This window comes from Pogoniulus pusillus, chromosome 15 (assembly GCF_015220805.1).
Source record: "Pogoniulus pusillus isolate bPogPus1 chromosome 15, bPogPus1.pri, whole genome shotgun sequence".
Lineage (NCBI taxonomy): Eukaryota > Metazoa > Chordata > Aves > Piciformes > Lybiidae > Pogoniulus > Pogoniulus pusillus.
In genome coordinates this window covers 23,001,269-23,019,051 of record NC_087278.1, presented here as the reverse complement: position 1 = coordinate 23,019,051, position 17,783 = coordinate 23,001,269, and the positions used below count along the sequence as shown (strand labels likewise).

Here is a 17,783-nt window from a genome sequence, read left to right as displayed (position 1 = left end):
AGTGTTTTGTCTTTAGTTAAACTAAAGCTGAGAGGGAAGGATTTAGGAATGGGTGTTCTGGATCCTGTTCCTGGCACTGCCACCGGTCTGTTGTGAGACTGTCTTCCTGGTATTTAGTCTCTGTGTCTGGACTTGTGCACTGCCTCTGCAGCACTTCCAAAATAGGTTTGTTTTGATGTGGTAGTACTTATAACACATTTTGAAGACCTTGGATGCGAAGTGGAGTCGGAATACTAAGAGGCAGTTAATGGAATTGAAGTGAGTGAGGGTGATGAAGTTTCTGAGGCAAAAAAATGCAACTCAATTAGACATTGACACAAATGAAAAATGAGAAGCCTAAAAAATGCTGCTGGATCTCATTTGCTGCCTTCTCTAGACCTTGGTGATAATGTTCACTGGACTATAAACACACTCCAGAAACCTCACCCCAAAAGACATGTCTTGGAAGTGAATGCCAATGGAATCTGAGCATTCCTGACTCGGAGCTCGTTGTGACTTTTAAACTCCCTGAGAAAAGTTCCCATCTGCCATCTCTACTTTGTCCTGTGCAATATGCTGCTGTTTCAGTAGGAGCTCTTGTGCCTGACTGTTGTGGAGGCAGGGAATTAACGTGGCCAAGTCAGGAATATATATAAAAATAGATGTATGTTATTTTCCTGAACCCCAAAACTATAGACAGAAATTAATTTAGCTTTATTAGCAGACTCAGTTTCATTGAGGATATCTTACAAAGGATGATGTAGATAAATTTGGCTTTATTAGAAGTCAGGGAATGGAAAAGGCTAAGCTGTAATATAAACACAGCTTTCCCAGTATCAGTCAGGCTGAGCAGAAAGGTCACTACTCACAGGTGAGCCAGGCTGCCTGAGAGAATCATAGAATCAACCAGACTGGAAGAGACCTCCAAGGTCATCCAGTCCAACCTATCCCCCAGCCCTAGCCAGTCAACTAGACCATGGCACTAAATGCCTCATCCAGGCTATTCTTGAACACCTCCAGAGACAGCGACTCCACCACCTCCCTGGCAGCCCATTCCAATGGCAGTCCAGATGCTTGCCAGCTCTCTCTCCTTCAAAAGACATCCGAGGCTCGTTAGGCCTGTTAGGCTTGCACAAAAGAGTGCTTATGGTGGGAAGCTTTCCAAAGCAGGGGTGGTCTGGTCCCTGGGGAGCTTGTCCTTCACAGCACCAGGGGACTCTCTCTGCAGGAACTATCCAGGTGGGGGAGAACTCTAAGGCAGGAACCCCAAGGCGGGAAACACCCCAACATAGTCGAGTTACAACTGCCTAGGCGCAAAGAGCACAGCCAATGCCCAGCCCAACTCCAGCGCGGGCATCCGCACGGCGCACCCCTCCTGCCAGAAGGACCCTTTGCTCCCCACACTTCAAGCCTGCAGGGTGGATGAGTGTGGGGGGAAACAGGTTTTTTGTGCCTTTCCTCTCCCATTCAAACCACGGAGTGAGAGGAGTTTCGTGGTATCCAGGACACTGACATGGCTGTGTTCTCAAACACTTGGGTGAGGGTAGAAGCAATTGAAGAGTTTGGAAAACATGAGTGAGAACAAACAGGTTCAGTGTTTCACCTTCTCATAAAAGAACAGTATGTGAGAAATCTGCAGCAAAATCTGCATTCTGGATTAATTCCTTCCCCCCCTCTTTTTGCATATGTTTCACAGTAGACTCAGTAGGTTGGACTGGATGATCATAGGTTGGACTGGAAGATCTTGGAGGTCTCTTCCAACCTGGTTGAGTCTATGATTCCTCTGTCTGAATTGCTGAACCTCCCCAAGACCACAACTAAGTCTGCAATGGTGCTAGGTTGGACTGGATGATCTTGGAGACCTCTTCCAGCCTGGTTGATTCTATGACTTTATGAAAATACTGAGATAATATTTAATTTGGAGGGCTTGCAGTCTTGCCAGATTGGGTACTGCAAGATTAGTGATAAGTAAATTCTAGGAGTCGCCGTCCCTGGAGCTGTTCAAGGCAAGGTTGGACGTGGCACTTGGTGCCATGGTCTAGCCTTGAGCTCTGTGGTAAAGGGTTGGACTTGATGATCTGTGAGGTCTCTTCCAACCCTGATGATACTGTGATGCTGTGAATTTGTTATTCTGAGATTCCCTCTGTTCTTCTGCATCTTCAGCAGCTGTCATGCCAGGGAGTGTGATGGTTTGGGTGTTACTCACCATCTTAAGTGACCCATTCTTAAGTGTGTGTGTTCCACACTTAGGAAAATCACCCAGACTAGACTCAGCTGCTGGAAATGGAATGAAGATTTATACTTACAGCTTAGCACAAGATACAAGCAGGTATTTACAATCTATACAGCTATAGACAGAAATACACAAGTTAAAAAGGTAATACAGAAACACAACAGCCCTCCCAGAAACCTGAGTCCCCAGGAGGGGCTCCCAACCACCCTTCCACCTTCTTCCCACCCCTCTACCTTACCCCAGACTTTGCCTTATGTTCAAGGTGAGTTTGAAGGGTCGTCTGGGGGGGGGGGCTAGGAAGCAGAAGGATTATTCACCCAAATGGCAGGTTAGAGAGAGAGAGAAGTGCAGCCCCAAAGCAAGTAGAGCAAACTGTGTTATTTATGTTTATGTTCTTGTTCTTATATATCTCAGCAAGCTTATGAGTGCAGCAGCCATCACCATTGTTTCCTTTTCACAGCCTAGCATCTAATTCTTCTCACCAAAATATCCCAGCTAGGCTCAAACTAGCAGAGGGAGTAACCTTGGCAAGATGTCATGTAGCTCATGAGAAGAGTTCATAGATTTTTACAGAGTGGAGCAGTACTGGGAGGGAAATCAAGGTGGAATCCTCTCTCCCAAGGAGCTTATCAAGCCTTCCAGTAATTGGCAACCTTGTTGGAACAGGACACATGCTGCAGGCAGGCCAGGAGCCGTGCAGGGTAGGAATTTTATCTCTGATCATACAGTTACCCTTGCCGGAGACAGGCTGTGTCAAGGCTCAGATAAAGGACTCTGGCAGCTTTCATGCAGCAGCACAACAGCCTGGCCTCTTTACAAAAAACACTTCCCTGCAGATGATCTGTGAGAAGTTCATTTCCCACTGACTTACTCCTAAGTAAAGAATCAGGTTTTAAAGTGTGTCCTGTTTTGAGTGCTTGCAGCAGATGATTTGATCCGAGAAGCTGCTCTCGGTTTAAGGTAGCTTCTGTCTCTGTCTAGCAGCAGTATTGTATTTTTCCTCCTGGCAAATGCAACCTCATCCACCCCTTCTCTCTCAACTGAGACTGAGATACTGGGTGCAATGTACAGTGCAGTCTGGGGAATGCAAGATAGTGATTTGAGAGGCACCTTTCCCCTCCAGAGGAACACTAGAGAATAGGCTTTAATGTCTGCCGGCACTGCACTGGAGTAAGCCTCACCCATGCCTCAAGCACTGTGGAGGAAAGGAGGGTAGAAAAGTCTCTTTGCAAGGTTTCTTAGGAACTTTAGAGCATAATATGAGCAAATCATTTGTCTTCTGCTCATCCTGGCGCTGCTTGCATCTCACACTTTCACTCTGTAACTTGGTGAGCTGTAGCACTTTTCCTTTGATGCTGGCTGGCTTTGTGGTGCAGCAAGCTGGCTGTCAGCAGCACTGCTCCTGTGTCACCTGTGGTAACAACTTTGACCATGGCTTTGCAGCTAGCGAGGTAGTTCTTCATGGCACCTTTCAGAAACAGAGCCAATAGACCAAATGATCTGTATAAAGCAAAATTCCTCGCTGAAACTGGCAGTGGGCTGCATTTCTGTATAGTGCTCTCCAACAGAGAGCTGTTTACCTTGCAAACGGGAGGATGTGGCCAACCCTGTAGCTAAAGGATGTGGATATGTAGTGAGACTTAGGCTGAGAGTTGAGCAGGGAGACATGGAATGAAATTCAACAAGGGCAAGTGTGGAGTCTTGCACCTGGACAAGAACAACCCCATGAGCCAGTACAGTCTGGGGACTGACCTGTTGGAGAGCAGTGAAGGGGAAAAGGACCTGGGAGGTTGACCATGAACCAGCAATGTGCTCTGGTGGCCAGGAAGGCCAATGCCATCCTGAAGTGTGTTAGAAGGGCTGTGGTTAGTAGGTCAAGAGAAGTTCTCCAGCCCCTCTATTCTGCCCTGGTGAGTCCACATCTGGAATATTGTGTCCAGTTCTGGGCCCCTCAGTTCAAGGAGGACCTCAGGGAACTGCTTGAGTGAGTCCAGCACAGAGACAAGAAGATGATGAAGGGAATGGAACATCTTCCTTACAAGGAGAGTCAGAGGGAGCTGAGGCTTTGGAGCTTGGAGAGGAGGAGCCTGAGAGGTGACTTCCTTCATGTTGATCAATATGTAAAGGCTGAGTGTCAAGAGGCTGGAGCCAGGCTCTGCTGGGTGATGCCCAATGACAGCACAAGGGTCACTGGTGAAAGTTTAGCCACAGGAAGTTCCATGGAAACACGAGGAAAACTGTTTCCCTGTGAGGGTGATAGAACACTGGAACAGCCTGCCCAGGGGGGTTGTGGAGTCTCACTCTCGAGGTCCCCAAGAAAAGACTGGATGGGGCATTTAGTGCCATGATCTAGTTGACTGAATGGGGCTGGGTGATGGGTTGGCCTGGATGATCTTGGAAGTCTCTTCCAACCTGGTTGATTTTATGATTCTATGTGCTTGGATGTGTTCCTGTGTGATCTGCTCTAGGTGATGCTGCTCTGGCAGGGAGCTTGGACTGAGTGAGCTTCCGAGGTCCCTTTCAACCCCTAACCTTCAGTGATACATAAACTAGTCAGAGGAAGTGCTGGGAATGTCCTTCCTCTGTCTTTCACTCTTTGTGAGAAGACTGTATCCTCTTGCATTGAAGTTCAGGTAGACTTTTCCATCTTTTGAGTTGTTTGTGTAACACTCTTTCATTGAGTCATTCCCTCCCAGTTCTCATTTGTGCTGTGACAGAATTGGTTTGGTTCTCTGCGTAGCAGTCATAGTGGTGGTGATGGTTTGCATTTGGAAAAATGTACCTGAAAGATTCTGTATGATCACAAAATAAGTAGAAACAGCTTGATTTTTTTTTTCCCCCAGTCCTTTTTTTTGCCATAGAGTGCTGCCAGTCATCCTCCCCACCCGAGTTGCTACAGCACTGAAACAAGCATTACTTTTTTTCTTGTTTAATTTTTCACTTCACTTCCTTATGTGAGAAAAGGCTGACCAAAAACTCCTTAAGATAGCTAGAAAACGAGAGCAGTGAAATAACATCAGCTGGATAAAAAGCTCTTTTTGCTGTCATGGTTTTATTTCTGCTTGTGGACTTTGTGTCAGGATATGCATCAGAAGAGAACAAGTTAAATACAGCTTGTGAGAGGATGCTTCTGTTCAAGTGGCTGAGCCTATCTGATAGCTCTGTTGTGTATCAAGAGTTCCAAATACTTGAAAGACTTCCTTTATGGTTATTTTAGTGTATCCCTTCTTTGTTTTCCCTCACCTTGTTGATCTGGTGTTGCCCAGAGCCCTCTGGGTTTTTTCACTGCCAGCTACAAGTAGCAGAGCAATATCCCAACTCAGTTCCCTTCTTACTGTCAACTCAGAGTTGGGGAATGTAACACAGACTACAGAAGTAGATTTGGCTGAGTTGGTATCACCACCTAGAGAGGATGACTTGAAACATGAATCCCAGTCGAAAAGACAGTCCAGTTCCACTAGACTTTGAAAACACTAACACCACATCAGTCCTAGCAGCTGGAAATGGGACAGACTACAGCACCCCAGGAAATGCAAGGTCATGTGTTCAGTTCTGGGCTCCCCAGTTTAAAAGGGACATTGAGATGCTTGAGCATGTCCAGAGAAGGGCAACGAGGCTGGGGAGAGGCCTTGAGCACAGCCCTATGAGGAGAGGCTGAGGGAGCTGGGATTGGTTAGCCTGGAGAAGAGGAGGCTCAGGGGAGACCTTATTGCTGTCTACAACTACCTGAGGGGAGGTTGTGGCCAGGAGGAGGTTGCTCTCTTCTCTCAGGTGGCCAGCACCAGAACAAGAGGACACAGCCTCAGGCTGTGCCAGGGGAAATTTAGGCTGGAGGTGAGGAGAAAGTTCTTCCCTGAGAGAGTCATTGGACACTGGAATGGGCTGCCCGGGGAGGTGGTGGAGTCGCCGTCCCTGGAGCTGTTCAAGGCAGGACTGGACGTGGCACTTGGTGCCATGGTCTGGCCTTGAGCTCTGTGGTAAAGGGTTGGACTTGATGATCTGTGAGGTCTCTTCCAACCCTGATGATACTATGATACTATGATATGTTCCTGCCTGCCACCTGAGCAAGCTTCTGTGGCCTGTGCTGCAGTCCCAGCTGAGTGCACAGCACTCAATTGCCCACATTGTAAAAGGATTCAATAATACCATGGAAAAGAGCAGAACACTCCTGGCAGTTGCCTTTATGAGATGCTCCTTCTGGAAAGGGATTGGAAATAAATGCCACTGATTATGGCAAGGCCCTTGTAGTTTTGGGATTAAGTAATTGCTCTGGGGAAAAAAAAAACATCTTTTAGGAATAAACTGGGAGACTGCAGAAGGTGGAGAAAGAAAATGAAAACTGGATTAGAGGTCAACACATGTGAGGCTAAAACAGATGTTTGCAAAGGAATAGAAGGGTAAAAGGATAAAATAAATGTTTGCAAAGGAAAAGAAAGCAAACAGCTGTGTTCCTTAAGGGAAATTCCTTATTCCTGTAAAGGAAAGCAGAAGTGTGCCCACAGTGGAGATGGGGCTGATGTGAGAAGCAGTTTTATGTTTAGCCAGGCCACTACTTGGCCTTCAGTTTCAGTTGAGACAATAGCTTGGACATGAGAGCAGAAGTCAGTGTGCAGCAGGACTGGGAAATAAAGGAGCAAAGCTGGAGGTGGGGAGATTCAGACTGGACATGAGGAGAAAGTTGTTCAGCATGAGAGTGGTGAGAGCCTGGAATGGGTTGTCCAGGGAGGTGATTGAGGCCTCATCCCTGGAGGTGTTTAAGGCCAGGCTGGATGAGGCTGTGGGCAGCCTGCTCTAGGGTAGGGTGTCCCTGCCTATGGCAGGGGGGTTGGAACTGGCTGATCCTTGTGGTCCCTTCCAACCCTGACTGATTCTATGATTCTAAAGCAAATGAAACTGGAAGCAACATTTCAATATTAGTTTACTGTGAGGAATGGAAATAACATTTGACCAAAGAATCTTTGTCTCAGAGTGGAAGAACTTTGCAAGGAAAATGAACTTTGTGGCTACAATTTGTAATGAAACCAAGGTGTGCTGATGCATGTTGACTGTCTGAGAGCAGTGCTGGGTGCCCACTGGGAGGCAGAACTATGACCTGAAGATAAAGAAGAGAGAGGGAAAAAAATCTATCATAGAAGGGCTTAGGCTGGAAGAGGCCTTAGGGATCTTCTGCTTCAACCTCCCTGCCATGGTCAGGGACACCTCTCAACTATCCCAGCTTACTCAAAGTCTCATCCAACCTGGCTTTAAGCCTCTCCATGCTGGGGACATCCACAGCCTCTCTGGACAATCCATTCCAGAGTCTTGCCACCTTCTTAATGAAGAATTTCTTCCTAAGATCCAATCTCAACCTATTCTCCTTCAATTTCAATCCATTTCCCCCTGTCCTATGGGTGGACACTCTTGTAAAAAGTCCCTCTGCAGCCTTCCTGTAGGTTCCCTTCAGGTGTTGGAAGGCAGTTGTGAGATTCCCCTGGAGTGAACAGTCACAGTTCCCTCAGCCTATCCTCATAGCAGAGGTGTTCCAGCCCCTGGATCATCTTTGTGGCCCTTCTCTAGACTCGTTCCAACAGATCTATGTTCCCTGTATGGAGGGGGCACCAGAACTGGATGCAGTATTCAAGGTGGGGTCTCACAAGAGCAGAGCAGTAGAGAGGTGGGGAGGGCAATCCTCTCTCTGGATCTGCTGGACACACTCCTCCTGATACATCCCAGGATATGATTGGCTTTCTGGGCTGCATGAGCACTGCTGGCTGAACAAGGTTCAGATAACCTAAACAATAGAGAAATCACTTTCTTTGGAGGAATAACCAAAGACTACTATTCTGTATGTCCAGTCCTCTGACTCTGTGAAGGTAAGTGACACAAGCTGTGACATGGATTCACCAGAGACTCTGCTGGACTAGCTGGATGGCTTACACTGACAAGGGAACCGCAGCGTGCCTGAGCTCTCTGGGCTGCAGTTAAGCACCTGAAGGCTGCCACAGGGAAGTAATTGCTTAGACTGGGTAAAAAGAGGGGAGATAGTACATGAAATGTCAAGTAGCTGAGAAGTTAACTTCAATGAGAGAGTAAAAGGTTCTATTGAAAAAGGAGAAAATGGTGGAGTTTCAGCAGAAAAATAAGCATCATAGAATGGTCTGGGTTGGAAGAGACCTCCAAAGCTCATCCAGTCCAACCCCCTCTGCAGTCAGCAGGGACATCCTCCACCAGATCAGGCTGCCCAGAGCCCCATTAAGCCTCACCTTGAATCATCTCCAGGAACAGAGGCCCAACCACGTCCATGGGCAACCTGTTCCTGTGGCACAGAACTTGCTCCTAAACACCTCGGGACTGATTTTTGTGATACTTTTGCTAAGGTTAGTGTCAGACAAAATAAATCTACTAAGGAAATTCATTGCTGAGGGAACATTTCAACCCCTCCTCAGTGCAGAGGAGGATAAGCATGTCATACACTAAGAACTGCAAAATGTCACAGACTGTGATGTTAAAAATAGAAACGTAAGAATAGAAAGTTCAAGGTCAGGCACTAAGAAAGCGGTGAGAATTTTGGCTCCCATCAAGGTGCTTATCAGTTGGAAGCAATAAAGGAGAATGATCAGAATATCAGTCAGTAAATAAAAGCCACCAGCATTATGTGAGGTGTAAACAGCCAAGCATGTGCTCGGTGTGGGTCAGATGAGAGTTTTCTGGCAGGCCTGTATGTTATGCTGATAAAGCCTCAGCTGGAAAACTGCTCAATTCTCATCACCCAGGTTCTGGAAAGATTAATCCACACTGAGACAGGTGCAGAGAGCTAGGGGGGATGATCAGCACACTGAGGAGCTTGTCTCATGAGAGGAAGGCAGACTGAAACAGGAGCCCAGGAGAGGTTGGGCTCTGTTAATCATAATCATAGAATCAAGCAGGTTGGAAGAGACCTCCAAGCTCATGCAGTCCAACCTAGCACCCAGCCCTAGCCAGTCAAGTAGACCATGGCACTAAGTGCCTCATCCAGGCTTTGCTTGAACATCTCCAGGGATGGTGACTCCACCACCTCCCTGGGCAGCCCATTCCAATGGCAAATCTCTCTGTGTAAGCAGTGGCATAGTATTTAAGGTAAAATACAAGAATGTTGAAAGGAGATGGATGAGTGCAGGTTAGACTTTAACTCATTGAAGGCTGCAGTGTCAGTGAAGGTCCTGGATACTTTTTTCCACCTGATCCACATATCCTTGCAATTTTCTGGGCTTCATAGGGTTTGTATTTGCAAACTTCTCACCTAGACATTCCCCTGTGGTTGACTTCATCACAATCATGACTAAAACACAATTTAAGCCTATAAAAAGTTTTAGAACTTGCTCCAAGTGGACCTTTTTCATTCTCTACCTCCCTTAAGTACTTAAAATACTTTATTGTTCCCTAATTCTGTAGACTGACTCTGAACAATTTTAACACGTAGCAGGATTGCTCCACAGCATTCATGAGTCTTGCAGAATATACCCAGTCTGCAGCTAGGCTTTCCCCTACATAGGCTTCACTGCAGCTACAATGTCCCTGTTTCATAGGATCATAGAATCAACCAGGTTGGAAGAGACCTCCAAGATCATCCAGTCCAACCTAGCACCCAGCCCTAGCCAGTCAACTAGACCATGGCACCAAGTGCCTCATCTTTCAACTAGTATCACAGTGTCATCAGGGTTGGAAGAGACCTCACAGATCATCAAGTCCAACCCTTTACCACAGAGCTCAAGGCTAGACCATGGCACCAAGTGCCACGTCCAATCCTGCCTTGAACAGCCCCAGGGACGGCGACTCCACCACCTCCCCGGGCAGCCCATTCCAGTGTCCAATGACTCTCTCAGGGAAGAACTTTCTCCTCACCTCCAGCCTAAATTTCCCCTGGCACAGCCTGAGGCTGTGTCCTCTCGTTCTGGTGCTGGCCACCTGAGAGAAGAGAGCAACCTCCTCCTACATAGGTCATTGCTTTTAGCAACTGTTAGCCAAGAGCACTAAGATTCCCTTTTGCAGTTTGGCTTCCCCAGCAGGTTCTGCCAGTAGTGGCCAACAGGATAATGGCACAAGGTATTCTCTCGCTTTATATGCCTCCCTCTGCCTCATGCCCTTCTCACTCCCAGCTGCTCCATCTCCTCAGAAACCTCCCGTTCTGCCCGTTGCATTCACTCTTGATTCACTGGCTTATTCTGTAGGTTCTAACATAAACGGGCTGGAGGAGCCCAGCCTTGCCAAGCGGCTGCGCGGCACACCTGAGCGGATCGAGCTGGAGAACTACCGCCTGTCCCTGCAGCGCGAGGAGGAGCTGGAGGAGGTTCCTGAGGAGACACTTGCAGAGCATAACCTGAGCAGTGTGTTAGACAAAGGGACGGAAGAGGATGTGCCCAGCAGGTGAGTTGCCCATGAACTTCTCTTTGTACCTATCCTACCAGACTTTTGCCTTCTTTTCCTTTAGCTTCTTATTTATCAGATTGCCTGTCACAGGCCGTTAGAAGTGTTTGCTTTGTGCACACAAGTAGTTTCTCTTGTAATTTCTGTTCTTCTGAGTAGCATAGCATCAACCGGGTTGGAAGAGACCTCCAAGATCATGCAGTCCAACCTAGCACCCAGCCCTGTCCAATCATAGAAACAACCAGGTTGGAAGAGACCTCCAAGATCATGCAGTCCAACCTAGCACCTCAGCCCCAGCCAGTCAACCAGACCATGGCACTAAGTGTCTCATCCAGGCTTTTTCTTCAACACCTCCTTGGATGACAACTCCACCACCTCCCTGGGCAGCCCATGCCAATGCCAGTCACTCTCTCTGTGAAGAACTTCCTCCTAACATCCAGCCTAGACCTCCCCTGCCACAACTTGAGACTGTGTCCCCTTGTTCTGTTGCTGCTTGCCTGTGAGGAGACCAACCTCCACCTGGCTACAGCCTCCCTTCAGGTAGTTGTAGAGAGCAGTGAGGTCACCCCTGAGCTTCCTCTTCTGCAGGCTGCACACCCCCAGCTCCCTCAGCCTCTCCTCACAGGCCTGTGCTCCAGGCCCCTCACCAGCTTTGTTGCCCTTCTCTGGACACGTTCAAGTATCTCAGTAACTCTCTTGAGTTGAGGAGCCCAGAACTGGACACAGCACTCAAGGTGTGCCCTGACCAGTGTTGAGTACAGGGTAAGAATAACCTCCCTTGTCCTGCTGGCCACACTGCTCCTGATCCAGGCCAGGATACCATTGGCTCTCCTGGCCACCTGGGCACACTGCTGGCTCATCTTCAGCTACTATCTACCAGCACCCCCAGATCCCTTTCTCCCTGGCTGCTCTCAGCCACTCTGTCCCCAGCCTGTAGAGCTGCTTGAGGTTGTTGTGGCCAAAGTGCAGAACTCTGCACTTAGCCTTTTTAAATCTCCTCCCATTGGCCTCTGCCTACCCATCCAGCCTGTCCAGGTCCCTCTGCAGGGCTCTCCTACCCTCCAACAGATCCACACCTGCTCCTAGCTTGGTGTCTTCTGCAAACTTACTGATGCTGGACTCAGTCCCCTGGTCCAGGTCATGAATAAAGATATTGAACAGGACTGGGCCCAGCACTGATCCTTGGGGAACACCGCAGCTGCCAACTGGATGTGGCACCATTCACCACCACTCTTTGGGCCCAAAAATTTAGCAGTTTGGAAGACTCCCATAGTACCATAATACCATAAAGCTCAATCCTAAAGTGGAAGTGATTTGGTTTGGTTGTTTTTTTTCACTGTTATCAAATTAAAATATCTCTTGAGCAGACAGAATGTGGATTCAGATTGGAGAGGGTTCCAAAGTTAACTTCTCTCCTGTGTGGTTTGCATTACAATTCAAAAGCACTTTTTATTTGTTTTGCTTTGTTTTTTTTTGGTAGGATGTTACTCCCTTTGTTTTACATACATCCCTAAAAGGGAGTCCTTCTGTCTGTAGTAGACTGAAGGGCATAATTTTGCATGTCAAAAGCAATATTTAGTGGCTAACTCATGCTCTGTGATAGAGAGGAAAAAGAAAGTCACATTCCCTTTTTATTTGGCCTGACAAAATTCCTGTCCCAAATCCAAATGTGACAAGCAACTTACAAAGAGTTTTTTCTAGGTGATGTAGTTATGGAGTATGCTTTGTTCACCTCCAGCTGCTCTATGAAACCTCACAGAAGGGGTGAATTAACAAAAGAAAGAGAGTAGGAGCCTGACTACTTTTTCAGCAGTAGGAGGAAAAAAAGTTTCACTTTGCAATAAGCCAGCCAAGGCCCTGATTTGATCATCTTCCCTGGCTTGATGTGGCACACAAGGTTAGGAGCAGGCAGAGGAGATGGGGACCTCGTTGTTCCTTCCATGTCTCACAGAGCCGTGGATCTGGCTTCCAGGGTCACTGAAGCGTTAGCAGGGACCACACGTTTTGGGCTTCCCATCACACATAGGCTTAGGACTACACACACTGCAGAGAAAACTTACTGAAAACACTATTCAAAGTGTATTTTCAACCTTCAGCAAGAGAAAAAAAATCATTTAGGCATCCAAACCCTGACTGTGCAGTTTTGAGGGGCAGCAAACCTTTTAGATGCCTAATCCATCACCTTTAACTTGCAGTAATTCCCAATGTGTCATCTGGAGTTTTGAAGGTGTGATGGTTTGGGTGTTACCCACCATCTTACGTGACCCATTCTTAAGTGTGTGTGACCCACACTTAGGAAAAATCACCCAGACTAGACCCAGCTGATCTGGAAATTAAGGAATGAAGCTTTATATTTACAGCTGAGCACAATATACAAGCAGTTATTACAAGCTATACAGCTATAGACAGAAATACACAAGTTAAAAAGTGATATAGAAACACAACAGCTCTCCCAGAAACCAGAGTCCCTAGGAGGGGCTCCCAACCACCCTTCCACCTTCTTCCCACCCCTCTACTTTACCCCAGATTTTGCCTTACATTCAAAGTGAGTTTGGAGGATCAGCCAAGGGGGTTAGGAAGCAGAAGGATTAGTTACACAAATGGCAGGTTAGAGAAAGAAGCACAGCCCAAAGCCAGAGAGCAAACTGTTATCTATTGTTGTGTGACTGTTCTTGTACAACTCAGCAAGCCTTTGAGTGAAGCAGAATCATAGAATCAACCAGGTTGGAAGAGACCTCCAAGATCATCCAGTCCAACCTAGCACCCAGCCCTAGCCAGTCAACCAGACCATGGCACTAAGTGCCTCATCCAGGCTTTTCTTGAACACCTCCAGGGACAGTGACATCACCATTGTTTCCTTTGCACAGTCTATCATCTAATTCTTCTCACCAAAACATTCTAGTTAGCTTCAAACCAGCATAGAAGGAAGGCTGCATGGCAATGGAGAAGAAGAGGTTGATTTCCACAATTTAGATTTTGATTCCTCACCTCAACACTAAGTCTGTGTAGGTAAAACTTTTTAATGTGCTGTTCAGCTGCTTGCACGAATAAAGCAGCCTGCTTTGGTCTTCTGGTTTCTGTTTGGAGGTGTAGGGAAGTTTCAAAGGCTGAATTAATTCTATGGCACAGGGTTGCCATTTGAAAGGAATACCTACTCTACCAGGCCATCTCACTGCTGTCTTTCAGTTTCTCATTTCTCAGTCCTCAAAGGTCAAACAACCCCCCAGTTATAAATAAAAGCCAAGGGCAGCAAAGTGAGCTGTGGGGTGCAGAATGTGTGTCGGCGATACTCTGTGCCATAAGGTGGCTGCTTGATGAGCAGCAGCTCATCCCGTTCAGCACTCACAGCAACAGTTGGGACAGCAGTAAACCTAATTGACAGCTCACAAAAACCTCAGCATGCTGCACCTGTCAGGTTTATTTCCACACCAGAGGGTGGGAGAGTTTATCAGGAAAGGGAGGGTACAGCTTGTTATATCTCTGTGACGATATCTGCATAAAGCCTTTGGGGTATATTTCCTTCTGGAATAGGCACTGGGGCCATGGTGTGCCACAGTGCTTGTGTTTGGTGCTTGGCACAAGACAACCTGCTGCAAAGAAGTGTTTGGTTTATGCTTTGAAAATTGGGTTGGAAATTGAGCAAAATATATATGCTCAATATATATATGCTCAATATATATATGCTCAATATATATATGCTCAAAATATATATGCTCAATATATATATGCTCAAAATATATATGCTCAAAATATATATGCTCAATATATATACAGTGAGGAGAATTTAAGAGCCTATGGATTCCTCTGTGATCTCTGCTAGATTGTGTACTCTGGCTCTGGCAAGGGGGGTTGGAGTCAATGATCTCTTTGGGTCCCCTCCAACCCCTAACATCCTGTGATCCTGTGACAGAAACAGGCAACAATCAAAGCATGAATAAGTGTTTTTTTTTCTTGTGAGCTTACCTATCAAATTGTCTCTCAGGCAAGTAGATGAATGAAATGATGTAAATATGATATTTTGTGTGATGTCAGGCTAATGGAAGTTCTTCACCTGAGTATGTTTATCTGCAGTGTAATAGGGAGTGATACTGTATGTTTTTGTAAAGCTATCAGTTTCATAGAATCATAGGATCAACCAGGTTGGAAGAGACCTCCAAGCTCATGCAGTCCAACCTAGCACCCAGCCCTATCCAGTCAACCAGACCATGGTACCAAGTGCCTCACCCAGTCTTTTCTTGAACACCTCCAGGGACAGTGCCTCCACCACCTCCCTGGGCTGCCCATTCCAATGCCAAATGACTCTCTCTGTGAAGAACTTCCTCCTAATATCCAGCCTATACTTTCCCTGGCACAACTTGAGACTGTGTCTCAAGAATGTTTGTCACATTCTGTGGCAAAACCTGGGAATGGCAAATACAATCCCAGCTGTGCAAGTTCTGCTTTATAGATTTACATGAAACTTAAGCTTTGTTGGTTTCAACTTGTTGGTTTGCTCTCTTGTCTGTGTGGAAATAGAATAGTGTGTTTGGGTGGACCACTTCAGTCATTCACAAGCAGATGAATTTGGGACTTTTAAGATGTCACAGAAAAATCACAGAAAACATCTGGCTGGAAGAGACCTTGAAGCTCATCCAGTCCAGCTTTTGACCCAGCACTGCAGGGTCAACGCTAAGCCATGTCCCTAAGCACCACCTCCACAGGCTGCTTAAACACCTCCAGGGATGGGGACTCCAGCACTGCCCTGGGCAAAGGCTATTCCAAGAGCTGAGAACCCTCTCTGGGAAGAAATACTCCCTAGCATCCAGCCTGAACCTCCTCTGCTGCAGGTTGGAACCATTTCCTCTGCTCCTGTCCTTTGCCACCAAGCAGCAGAGGCTGCCCCCTCCTCACTCCAACCTCCCTTCAGGGAGCTGCAGACAGCAATGAGCTCTGCCCTCAGCCTCCTCTTCTCTAGAGTAACCCCACGTCTCTCAAACACTCCTCACAGCCCAGGTGCTCCAGGCACTTCTCCAGACTCCTTGCCCTTCTCTGGACATGCTCTAGCCCCTCCATGTCCTTCCTGCAGTGAGGAACCCAGAACTGAACACAACACTCAAGGTGTGGCCTCCCCATTGCTGAGCACAGGTGGATGATTCCCTCCTGTCCCTGCTGGTCACAGTGTTTCTTTTCCCAGCTGGGATGTCATTGCCATGTTGCTTTAATAACTGTAGTTCTTTTATGACAATTACCTAGTAAGGAAAAAGATAGGAAGAGGACCCTTTCACCCTGCAGATATGTTCTGTCAGTGTGCTGTCATTAACATTAATTTTCCAGTGACAAAAATGCAAGTGTCTTTCTCCACAGTACCTCTAGATAGTCCAGCATGTAAAAGTGAGCTGGACAGAATGTCACTGCATGGGCCCCTGCTCTTGCCCCTGCTGTTTATCACGGGCTCACAGAATGTTAGGGGCTGGAAGGGACCTTCAGAGATCATCCACTGCAGCCCCCCTACCAGAGCAAGATCACCTAGAGCAGGTGACACAGGAGCACAGAGGAGCTGTTAGGATTAAACAGAGAGGTCTAGTGAAGGCACTAATGATTGACTGCTTTGCATGTTTTATACTTAGCTGTGGGAATACTAAGCTCATTATTGTAATTATTCTTGCACTGCTTCCTACGGTGCCTTGCTGCCATGTACACAGTGTGCTTAATTGGACACCTATCATAGTTCCATCTGATGGAGGGAAGTGAGGAGTTCTGTAGGTTTTTTTTCCTGCAGCTCTCCTTAGCTCACATCCTTTGGCCTGATGGTTGTGTTGGGTGTTCTTTCCACTCCCACAGCCATCCACGGTTCACCCCCAGCAAATGTCAAAACCATCTTAGCTATCCCAAATGTTAGCAGAAGCTGTGACCTCCTACACTCTGACACTACTAAGAACTCCTGCACTTGTTTGTCCAAAGGAACACGAAGAGAGTAGTTTCTGCTGTATTCAGCTGTCACAAATTGTGATAATGCTGCACAAATAATCATAGAATCAACCAGGTTGGAAGAGACCTCCAAGATCATCCAGTCCAACCTAGCACCCAGCCAATCAACCAGACCATGGCACTAAGTGCCTCATCCAGGCTTTGCTTGAACACCTCCAGGGACAGTGACTCCACCACCTCCCTGGGCAGCCCATTCCAATGCCAATCACTCTCTCTGCCAACAACTTCCTCCTCACACCCAGCCTATACTTCCCCCAGCATAACTTGAGACTGTGTCCCCTTGTTCTGTTGCTGCTTGCCTGCTGCTTGCAGAAGAGACCAACCCCACCTGGCTACAGCCTCCCTTCAGGTAGTTGTAGACAGCAATAATTTGGATTTGGCTTCAGAAGCACTTTGCTGCTGCTTCACCATCTTTAGCAAACCCACTCACCCACTCAACAGGGCAAGGCCCAGCACTCACAGCCCACGAGCCTATGGACTCCTGAAAGCAGATAATTGGTGGTGTGGTTTCCATTGTCATTTTGGGGTTTGTATGTATTGAAATGACTTGTCACTGACCTCAGACTGATCTTAGGAAGCTAACTTTCTTTATCTCTTTTCTTAAATGCTCTACAGTAGTTCAGAGTCTGAGATGGAGGAGGAAGATGAGGAAGAAGATGATGAACTGCTTCTGCCTCAGCAACCCCCGTCAGACTTGGGCGGTGTGCCATGGAAAGAGGCTGTGCGGATCCATGCCCTCCTGAAGGGAAAGAGTGAGGAAGAGATTGAGGCTGAGGAAAATCATGAGATAGAGGATGAGGAGGAAGACGAAGAGGAGGAAGATGAGGAATCAAGTGAAGGTTAGACATACTGATTTGTCTTTCCTTTCTCCTAGTCAGCAGAGATAACTGAGCTCTTTGCCATGCAGAATGATTTGTCTTGGACAACCTTTCCTCTTTCACTTCTTTTACTGCTTTGGTTTTTTGAGGGAGTTACTGTCAAGGAAAGCTTTAGGTGGATCATTCTGGACATAGAGGACCTTTGCCACTAGTACCAGCATAGTATGCTTCCCATACACCATGCCAACATGGGCAATTTACAGCTTTGTGCCACTGTGTTGTTTTATTGTTGTTTTTGTTATTACTGAGAACTGGATTCGAATGTGCCCTTTGTTCTTTAGCAGCAAGCCCTGGAAGCGTTCTGAAGGCAGTTGTTGCACTTTTGCAGTGCCTCACTAAGGGGT

At 47.1% G+C, this 17,783-nt stretch overlaps 1 protein-coding gene across 16 annotated transcripts in view; it reads left to right on the top strand.

The window, feature by feature from the left end:
• MICAL3 (microtubule associated monooxygenase, calponin and LIM domain containing 3) overlaps positions 1-17,783 on the top strand; it is a 218,544-nt gene that overhangs the window by 148,049 nt on the left and 52,712 nt on the right. For all 16 annotated transcript variants that reach the window (XM_064155739.1, XM_064155748.1, XM_064155746.1 and 13 more), the window contains 2 exons: positions 10,399-10,594; positions 17,177-17,400. In XM_064155739.1, coding sequence (XP_064011809.1) covers positions 10,399-10,594; positions 17,177-17,400 — 420 coding nt within the window. The remainder of the gene's footprint in view (positions 1-10,398; positions 10,595-17,176; positions 17,401-17,783) is intronic.